At 59.4% G+C, this 10,221-nt stretch overlaps 1 protein-coding gene across 1 annotated transcript; it reads right to left on the bottom strand.

Annotated features, from left to right (window-relative positions):
- Positions 1-5,253: 5,253 nt before the first annotated feature.
- On the bottom strand, positions 5,254-10,205 carry NOC4L (nucleolar complex associated 4 homolog). Its single transcript, XM_081288085.1, has 15 exons — positions 10,019-10,205; positions 9,754-9,874; positions 9,155-9,261; positions 8,493-8,600; positions 8,104-8,253; positions 7,909-8,008; positions 7,763-7,797; positions 7,210-7,260; positions 7,021-7,132; positions 6,728-6,788; positions 6,424-6,534; positions 6,137-6,297; positions 5,950-6,032; positions 5,568-5,681; positions 5,254-5,418 (listed from the first exon to the last, which is right to left on the bottom strand). The coding sequence occupies exons 1-15, from the start codon at positions 10,148-10,150 to the stop codon at positions 5,299-5,301; spliced, it is 1,566 nt and encodes a 521-aa protein (XP_081144211.1). The 5' UTR covers positions 10,151-10,205; the 3' UTR covers positions 5,254-5,298.
- Between the last annotated feature and the right edge of the window lie 16 nt (positions 10,206-10,221).

Below are 10,221 nucleotides of genomic sequence, written 5' to 3'. Positions count from 1 at the left end.
TCACACAGGGTACTGGGGTGAACAGTGCCCCCGAGGTGGGCTTGTCTGGGAGCAGAGGCTTTGCAGGTGGGTTGTTGGGATGAGGGAGAGCAGGGGCTGAACCCAGCCACTGCCAACTTTGCAACAGAGGGAGAGAGGCCACAGTCAGCAGAGAAGGGACTGAGGCCCCAGAGGCTGTGGGAGGAATGGCGTCTGCTCATAGGGGAGAAGGGCAGTTGGGCCTTGGACCCCTTGGTCTTGAGCTCTGGCCTCTGGGACTGTAGGATAAACTGCTCTCCTGTTAAGCCTGCCGGTGTATCTGGAGTGCGGTGGGTGTGGGGGGATGTGGCTGTCCTCGCAGGGGTGGTGTCCTGGGAGGGTGGGGCAGGGTTCTGGTTTCTCCCAGAGCTGGTGTTCAAGGACAGGGAGCAGGAGGCCACGGAGCATGTGTGTCTAGAGGGCAGGATGTACCCCAGCCTGGAAACCACATCTGGGATGGATGGAGGCTGAGTTGAGGGCCCTGTGGCAGAAGCCAACTGCACCACCCAGCTCTAGAGAATGTTGTCCGCGTCTGTCCAGTCTCCCACCCCGTGATCAGGGCCCAGTGCAGAGTGCCCAGGAGCAGCTCAGACCTGCAGACTGGCAGGGCATCTGCAGTCCCAGCTGCATCCAGGCCACCCCCATGCAGGCCTCATATGGCCATCTCCAACCTGCCAGTGATGAGAAGGCAGTGACCCAGAGAGGTGGCCACCTTCAGGGAGGTAAGTCACGCAACAAGGACGGCATGGGCCTCAAAGAACATCCACTATCCCCTTTCCTCATAGGAAAGTATTTGTGCACAACCTGGGGCTGGACGGTGCCCAGTGTCCACTAAAGATGCCCAAAGACCCTGCTCACTCCCTCCTGGCCTCAGGCCCTGGGCACCTTTGTAGCACCTCGGTTCAAGCCATGCCTGGGGCAATCGTGCAGGGGAACCAACATTCTGCCCTCTTGGGTTGCTGGGTCCATGTGTTTTCATTCATTATGGAATTGTCCCTGTCCCTTCTGACCTCTGAGAGGCCCATTCACCCATTGGGTTGCTCCAGCTCTGTCCCCAGAACAGCACATGTCCCTGTTTGTTGGGAACCAGCCATCGTCTGGACAGGTGTCAGTGGACAGCCAGCAGCAGCCACATATGTGTACTGCAGCCTCAGCCCCTACCTGCTCGGTGGTGCCTGTCAGGTGGGGCAGATGAGCTGCCCACTTCTAGCCTGCCCTGCTGACACGTGGGAGATGAGTGCTGCCATCCATGAAGTGCCTTCCATGCAGACACATGGCCCCAGCCTCTCATCTTTTGAAACTAATTTGCAAAATGCCCACTAAATGCTTGAGCACTGTCAACTGCCTGTGAGTGCAAGGAGGGATCAGGAGAGGGACCCTCCTTGGCATGCAGTTGGTGCTCAGTAAGTACTGGCCTAACTGGCAATGGCATGAGAAACTTCAGTGCCTCCAAAATACTGGAACTGCTCCTGCACTACAGAACACTTGAGGCTGGGTGATCTGTAATCCACAGAAATTCTTCTGGGTATCATTGGTTCAGTGGTCCCAGAGACTCAGGAGGCTGAGGCAGAACGGCAAGTTCAAGCCCAGCCTGGGCACCTTAGTAAGACCCTGTCTCAAAACAAAGTATAAAATGGACTGGGGCATGGCCCAGTGGTAGAGCACCCTGGGCCAAAAAACAAACACCCTCTTGCTGTGCTGGGCCAAGGGGGGAAAGGCGAGACACTGGGCCAGCCCAGGACCAGGCCGTGTGGACAGAACACTGCATCCAGATCAGGCCACCGAGTGGTCGGCAACCTACTGGGGTCTCTGGGACAGCAGTGAAGGTGAAGTGCTTGGTTTACAACAGATGGGCCCCTGGTCCTTGCCTCCGTGGGAAAGATTCTGTGGGGAGGGGCATGGGGCACCAAGGCTCCCATGTGCTGTGCCCATGTCTGCATTTCTACAGGGCTCACGTGGCTTCTGGAATCTAAAATGATAAATAAAACTGGAGCTAACACTTGGTTTGGGAAAGCAGTTGTTCTACAGAAGAGAGTCTAGGTTTTGTCCCCTTGCTAGGGAGCTCCCAGGTGGTGGAAGATGCTAGAGGTGGCAGGGTGGGGGGCCTACTCCTGCTGTCTCCAGGGTCTTTCCTGCCTGGCAGAAGCACCAGAGCCAGACCATGACAGCCTCCTAGGAAACACAAGGTCAAAGGCCCTCAAGCCAAGCTACTGTGGCCAGACCCAGGGGTGACTGGGGGCTGTGGGCGAGGCAGGAGTACCCCAGGCTTCCCAGCACCCCATCTTACACATGTGAGAGGCTGAGGCTCTTGTCACCCACACCCCCTGGCTCCCTATGGCCCCGACTCCCTCCTCAGCACAGAGCCCCATCTGCAGAGGACGGGGCTGGGTGGGGGCAGGATGACAGGCTCCGCAGTCAGGGGCCCCAGCCTCGCTGCCTACCCCAGCAGCCAAACAAGCCCTGGATGCGCCATGGTGTCCTGCAGCTCTGGGATGCCAGGGACCATGTCACAGGCACAGGCCAACCCATGCCTTGAGGACCTGCTTTAGCCACCCTGCTATTGGAGCCCCTGCACACCACTCTTCTGGCTCCCAGGAGCCCTGAGGGGCTAGGGCTGGGGCTGCTGCTCAGCACACGCTGCTGTGGTGCCCAGGGCCAGCCCCACTCCCTTGATTTCTCCTGCCTGACTCCTGGAGGGGTCCAGTGACCTGCCAGGGCCCACCCACTACAGCCCCTCTACCCCAAGCCCTGTACCATCACAGGGGTCCCAGCAGATCCAGGCTGCCCCTCCCCTCCAGCAAAGTCAGGCTTCACATGGAGCTGGAGCCGGTGTGGGTAGTGCAGCTGGGTCCAGCTGGCCTGCAGCCTGGATGCCACAGTGGCTCCCAAGGGAACCCATGGAGTGGTCCTAGGGTCCCCACCCACCACTTAGTGTGTTAGTCAGGTACTGCAGACGTGGGGACAGCCCCTGGTCCCAGTCTCAGAGGAAGGAGCCTGAGACTCAGGGGTGGCAGGGTCTCTGTCCAGGTTCCTCCAGCATAGGGGCATCAGAGCAGCCCTTGTGACCTCACCCCTACTCAATGCTCTACAAGGCCCTGCCCAAGGGACATCACACCCTGAGGTCCTGTGGGTCAGTGCTGATGTGCCTCTGGGACATGCTCCAACACTGGGCTGGTTTGGGCATGCTGACCTGAGTGCTTCTGACTCTTGTCCTGTTGGGCCAGCCTCACAGCCCAGCAGGGAGTCCTCCAGACACGGTGGCATGACCTTGTCCCTGAGGGAAATGGCTGCAGCACCAGTGGGGCATCACCTCCCCAGGGCATGGGGCAGGTGGCCCAGCCCTTGTTGAACCCTGGGGCACAGCAGCAGAGGCTGTCCCAAGTGGTCAGCCAGCTCAGGTTGGCACAGTGCCCCCCTTCTGCAGGGGCAGACTGAGTCAGAGGATAAGGAACAAGGGGTTCCCTGTGACTCCACTCAGATGCTGCTGGCAGGCAGGGTCTAATGGGCACAGGACCAGGGAAGTCTATGCACAGGGTGGACCTGTAGACTCCCAGGAGGCTATGATTTATAAAGTTCAGTTCTAACTGGTCTCACTGGTATCTCAGCCAGTGTGCCGAGGACCCAGGAGCCGTCTCGGGAGGGCTCAGAGTGCCAGTCCTCTGGCCGCAAGGCTGCTGAGGCCCATGTAGCCAGTCCCGCAAACAAGCCCTCAGGGCAAGGGGGCAACCCATCCATGAGTGGAGGACAGTTCTGACCAGGTGGTGCAGAGTACCCAAAGGTGCTCAGCACCTGCGCTGTGACAGAGCAGGGTGTTCATGTCTAGAACAGGCCTGGATAATGGGGCAACAGAGGGAAGGGGTTATAGCAGGTGCAGCTGGTGTCAAGGCCGAGGGCAGAACTGCAAAATGAAGTGTGGTTCAGAGTGATAGGTCACATAGGGGGAGGGCCACCTCCATCTCACAGGTGCTTCCTGAAGTCCCTGCAGGACCCTCAGAGCCCTTGGACCAGTCTTGCCCACAAAGCAGCTCCGTAGAGAACCGTAACCATGGGAAGTTGTGTGGGAAGCTCCTGTGCCTTTGGGGCTGTGCGGGGGCCCGGGCAGCCAGGAAGGAAGGCGGCCCAGCCAGGGGGCTTCACTCTCCCACAGTGGCCAGTCCCTGCCAGAGCCCACACCTCAGCCTTGCTGCTCCTCATATCTTTCACAACTAGATTTCTCTTTTGCTCACATAATCTAGGCAAGAGCTCTGTCGATGCTAGGTGCCTGCAATCCCAGGGGCTTGGGAGTCTGAGGCAAGAGGATCATGAGTTCAAAGCCGGTCTGAGCAACTTAGTGAGGCCCTGTCTCAAAACAGGCTCAGTGGTGAAGCATTCCTGGGCTCAACTCCCAATATAAAACAAAACAAACACTTTGCTCAGCCCTTTTTATTTTTTGAGACAGGCTCTTGTTAAATTGCTTAGGGCCTTGGTAAGTTGCTGAGGCTTGTCTTGAACTTGGATCCTCCTGCCTCAGCCTCCTGAGCTACAGAGGATCATAGGCATGTGCCACTGCACCTGTCAAGAAAATTGAATCTTCAAGAGAAAACCTGAGGCTGCTGTCCTCAATGGACAACTAGACTCCTCTGGTGTAAGTGAGTCCTGGTACGTGAGAATGCTGACTTCCAGCCACCTGGAGGAACAGGCTAGCCTCAGGTGGGGAGTGGGGTGCAGACACATGCCCCTGGAACTCTGCTGTGTCCCTGCAATGCCGGTGGCTCCCAGGAAAAAAGCATCCTCTGACCTGCGTACAGTGGCCATGCCTATGATCCCAGCAACTTGGGAGGCTGAGATAGGAGGATGGCAAGTTCAAGGCCAGCTGGTCAACTTAGAGGGACCCTGTCTTAAAATAAAAATTAAAAAGGGGCTGGGAATGTGGCTCAGTGAGAGTGAACCCCTGGATTCAATCCTCAGGACCAAAAAAAAAAAAAAAAAACAAAGACAACAGAACACCCCGGCATCCTCTGAGTGCGAAGAGGAACACTGACCGCAGATATGTACACATGATCCTCCAGTCATGACTCACCAGGCCACAAAGAAACTGCTGGCCCTGCCTGGTCTTATGCAGTGGGAGGCACAGGCACCTGCCCCCTGTGGGGTGTACACAGCTCACCCGTACTACCGGTTGCCTGGAGGCCCCTCGGCACCCCCACCAGGCTGCCCCCTCCTACCTGGCAGGGCCCACTCTGCCTAGATACTCTCTCCTACAAAATTATTTATTGGCATGGGAGCAGATGGCAGCCAGGGTCAGCTAAGTGTGAAGAACTGGGCACAGAGGTCGTCCCGCCGGCCCAGCAGGCCTTGAGCTGGGATGAATTCCAGGGGCACTGGCTCGGGCCCCTTCCTCTTGAGGTCCTGCTCAAAGACCTGTAAGGACAGAAAGTAGGCCTGGGCTCATGCTCGGTGGTCCCTGGGCCCCCCACTCCTACTCTGGCTTCGTCAGGTCCTGCTCAAAGCCCTGTAAGAACAGAAACCAGCACAGGGCTTGTGCTTGGGGGTCCCACAACCCTCCTCACCTCATAGGCAGAGAGCTCCAGGAGGGGCGCAATGCTGACTTCTGAGACAGACAGCACCTGATTGATGATGCTGGCGGCTCTGGACACCTCAGGGTGGTAGTGCTGCTGGAGAGTCTAGGAAGGGCACGTGGCTGTCACTGACACCACAGCTTCAGCACCCCACATGTGTGCTCCCCATCCAGGGCCTTTGTGGGGCCAGCCCCACATGAATAGGAGTGTTGAGCGCTCAGGCCTGCAGAGCCCTGAGCAAGGGAGGACCCAAGGCTGTCACAGTACAGCTCTCATCAGGGACAGAGCAGCAGCCTGAGGGAACAGGCTCCCCAAGCAACCCAGGTGACGGGGCACAAGGCCACACAGTGTCCTCCAAGGCCCAGGCACCCACCTGCAGCTCCCAGAGGCAGCTCTCCAGGGCTCGGCTCTTGGCCGGGTCCTCCTCCTCAGGGTCATAGGGATCACTGTCCATCTCTAGGAATGAGATCCAGGATTTGAGGCTGTCTGGGCTCTCTGGGGCAGTAGGCATGGGAAAGGGTCCTCCCTGACATCCCTGAGGCCGCCCTAACCTAACTCACCAGGGCTTTGTGGGCGGTGCACCAGCACACGGCAGGCAGGGTGCCTGCGCAGCAGGTTGCAGATGAAGGGCAGGACCATGAGCAGGGCCTCCGGGGGTGCCGTCAGGGCAAGGCGGGCTAGGCGCTTGGCGAAGGCAGCCACCAGGTACGCAGGGAGATGGCTGGGCGGGGAGTGGGGCATGAGCCACCAGGGCCAGCCACCTGCCCCTCCCTGCCCCAGGAGGTAGCACCAGAGCTACGTAGGGCAAGGCTGCTCTGAGGCCAGGCCAGTGCTTCTGGACACTCACGAGGACGACAGGAAGAGGTCAGCCAAGTGGAAGAAGCGGGCTCGGTACTTGACATGGAAGACAGACGGGTCCAGGAGGCCGTAGAGCTTCCGGTAGAAGTCGGGGTATTCCCTGGGGGACACGGGGCCACAACAGGAGTGAGCTAGATCTCCAGGGAATCATGGTTTCAGCCCCTCCATCCGTGGGCATCCCTGGGCAGGCACCTCCCTCCACTATCCTGACCCTCAAGGAGAGACATGTCAGCAAGGAGGTACATTAAGCCTGAAAGCAAGGGGAAGGTCTAATCCCCCAGACTGCTACTTACAAATTGTGCTTGTGAATCAGGATAAAAAGTCCATTCAAGGCCAAAAGGCTGATGGCACCCCCTGCAAAAGACAGAGAGGTGAACCTCTCACCCATTTAGGGGGTGCTGCAACCAGGCAGCTTCCCACCCCGCCTGTCCTGGCTTGCAGCAGGAACCCAGCAGCTGCACAGTTAGAGGCTACCCAACTGCTGGCCACTGCCTGAGGCAACATGAAAAGATGAGCCAGGAGTGACTGGACTTTCACGACCAGCACACCCCAAATTCAGACCCCACTGCTAAGCAGGACCACTCACCCACATCACAGGCACTGGTGAGGAAGTCGATCATGAGGGTGGGCTGGGCCAGGTAGGGGAGGATGGAATCGTGCATCACCAGGAGCACCTTCTTGTAGAGGCTGAGGGGCAGCTGGGGCAGCAATGCAGGTCAGGTGCAGCCAGCCCACCCCCATCACAATGAGGGCACCCCACCCTACCAGGCCCTACCTTGTGCTTAAGGAAGCTGAGCCACATGGCCTGGAATGCTCTCCTGTGCTCCTGCAACGGGACCAGGCTGCACACGTACCCTGCCACCTGCCCCCCAGCCTGCAGCCATCCCCTGCCCTCCCGCCTGCCCCCCAGCCTGCAGCCATCCCCTGACCTCCCGCCTGCCCCCCAGCCTGCAGCCATCCCCTGCCCTCCCGCCTGCCCCCCAGCCTGTAGCCAGCCCTCTGCCTTCTTGCCAGCACCCCAGGCTGCAGCCAGCCCCCTGCCCTTTTCCCACCCACATTCAGTTGGGAACCTCCCAAATCCTTGAACTTGAGAACCCCAGAATGGGTTTTGTAGCACCAGGGCTCAAATCTGCTGGGGAGAAAATGTCAGCACAAGAAAGATAAGCATGTTCCTCACAGTGTGAAGAAAAGAAAGACTTGAGGGCTAAAGCCAGCCACAAGGTGACAGGCGGAGATGGCTCAGGGGACAGTGTGAGGCACACGCATGCACTGCCTATAGCCAGGAAGTACTATCAGGGAAGACTGTCCACACCACCAAAATATCTTACCCTCAAATGAGTGACCTTCCACTTGTCTGACAGCTCTGCAAAAAGGACAAGGCCCAGACCATTCAGCACACAGGCAAAAGGCCCTGCTCTGCTGGCCCTCCCACCAGGGTCTGTGCCCTGGTGCTCCTGCTGCCTTGGACACTCACCTGCATGCTTCACGTAGAAGTTGGAAAGATCGTGCTCCTGGCAAGGCAGGCTCACGGCGCTGAGCAGAGTAAAAGCATTGTTCCAGAAGATGACGGACGGCTGCAGAGATCTGGCCTGAGCATCAGGTACCACATCCTCCCTGCCCCAACCCCAGGAGGCACTAGGACACAGGCAGATCAGACCCAGCCACTCACCTCAGGCTGCTGGTTGGTGACCTGAGCCACGGCATCTGAGGCAGCCTGCATTGTATGGTAGCGAATGTCATCAAACTCCAGGTACTCCCGGAACTGGGAGAGGAGCAGGCTGTGGTCCTCTGCAGGTGAGACCAGGCCTCTCACCACTGCCTGGGGGAAACAGGCAGGGTGACGCCTCTGCCCCCACCCAGTCCCAGTCCCACCAGACAGGATACTTCAGCCTCACCAAGCCCCATGCCACACCAAACTCCTCTCCATAGCCAAGGGATGCTCAGGAGTCTCACTAACCCCACAATGTAGAATGAGGCAGGAATATCAAACCTCCCATCCCACAGTCACCTGCTCAGGTAGCCCACTCCTGGGGGCCCCTGGACCCACCAGCTACTCACCCTGAAAAGTGTGCGAGGGAACAGGTAATGGCCTTCCCACTTGGGCTGCTCCAGGGGATGTGTTCCTTCCAGCTGTACAAACTTCATAAGTGTCCCAAGGGCCAACTCCTGGGAAGCATGGGAGGCAGAGCTTACACCAGCCCCTAGGGCTAGGGCTGCCAGGAGGTACGAGGGAAAGGTGACCCCGCCTCGTCTTGCTCTGCTCATTGCCAGCCATGGTTCTGGACCTCCACACCCACCCACAAGGCAGGTGATATGACTTCATTAAGATAAGTAGGTACAGAGTTCCTGGCGAGGTCTGGGCAGGGGGGCACACACAGGCCAGGTCCGCATCCTGGCATCTGGAAAGGAGGGTGCCACAGTAAACCTCACAACCTAAGCGGAAACTCAAGAGTAAGAGGCCAGATGCAGAGCAGGGCCCAGCTCTAAAACCAGAACTACACACGCAGCACCCTTGGGGCCAGACACTATGAAACAGGCACATGTGAGGGGACAGGAACAGCAGAACTGCATCTGGTTAGAAAGCAACCTCACGGAGACAGCCTGGAAAGAGAACTCCACATCCACAGCCCAGGACCCCTGCTTTATGGATGGAGAGCCTAGAAGGCTGGGTCGAGTGCAGGAAACAGACAGAGAAAGCAAACCCTGAGACAGAGCCTCACCTTGACCTGGAAGGCAGGGTGGGCCAAGAGCTCCCCCAGGCGATTGCAGCAGCTGCAATAGCGGTGTCTCATCCACACCTTGTACTTGCGCATTGCTCCCTGGGACCCTGCAGGGAGGGTTAGGGTGTCATACTGCAGCCCTGGCACAGCCCCACCCTCCCATGCCCTCTATCACTACTGGTGAAAACAGCCACTAGGGCCCCCAGACCCAAGCAAGGACCAGCCATCTTCTGGTTTCTGCAAAGGGGGGAAGAAGGTCACCTCTAGCACTGCCCCAACCAGGATCCCAGGGGGACGGCACTATCTCTTCCCCTCACTTGGCCCCAAAACGTGGCTGCCCCAAATATTGTGACTCAGCCCCAATTGCAACTGATGGCTGGCATCGAACTACACAGCCGGGTATGGACGTCACTCCTTAGCCGCGTCCAGTCAGACCTCGCCAGGGGCATCTTTCTCCCCGAGCAATCACCAAGAGAATCCTCAAGCTGGCCGGGGGCCTCCTCCGCGAAAAGTGCACGCCCTGTGACAGGCTAGGGGTCTCATCCCACATGACGAGGCCTCCCTCCGATCCATGCTGGAGCCGAGGCCTGGTCGCTCACCTGCCATGACCGTGCCCTCAGAGGGCAGCTGGCCCACGTACAGCTCACTCCGCTCCAGCAAAGCCCCAAAAAGTCGGCTGCACGCGCGGACTGCTTCCTGGACTTCCTCCTGGTCCTCGGACTGCGGGGGAGGTGGGCCGCGCCCGGGTGAGCCGCGCCGCTGGCGCTCGGCCGCCCCGGCCCTCCGCCCGCCCCGGCCTCCGCCACCCCGGCCCGGCCCGGCCCGGCCCGGCCCGGCCCTCCGTCGCCCCGCAGCGCCCGCCACCTGCAGTGCGGCCAGGACGTCAAACACGGCGTTGGCCTCGCCGCGGCTGGACAGCACCGCCTGCACCAGGCGGCCTAGCGCGCGGCGGGGATCGCAGGGCCGCCCGCGCTCGGCCTCCCCTTCCATCTCCATGCTTTGCCGGCCGCGCGGGGAACAGAGCCGGCGCCGGCGCGCTGGTGACGACACCCGACGCGCCCGTGACG

This window comes from Spermophilus citellus (assembly GCF_964194105.1).
Source record: "Spermophilus citellus genome assembly, chromosome: 3".
NCBI classification, from domain to species: Eukaryota; Metazoa; Chordata; class Mammalia; order Rodentia; family Sciuridae; genus Spermophilus; species Spermophilus citellus.
This window is presented reverse-complemented; position numbering and strand designations above follow the sequence as displayed.

Excerpts from the sequence above, each read along its gene's own strand:
- NOC4L (XM_081288085.1), bottom strand. The coding sequence starts at position 10,150 with ATGGAGATGGAAGGGGAGGCCGAGCGCGGGCGGCCCTGCGATCCCCGC. Across the intron at positions 7,798-7,908 it reads CTTCTACGTGAAGCATGCAG|AGCTGTCAGACAAGTGGAAG; the intron begins GTGAGTGTCCAA and ends TCCTTTTTGCAG. Across the intron at positions 6,789-7,020 it reads CACCAGTGCCTGTGATGTGG|GGGGTGCCATCAGCCTTTTG; the intron begins GTGAGTGGTCCT and ends TGTCTTTTGCAG.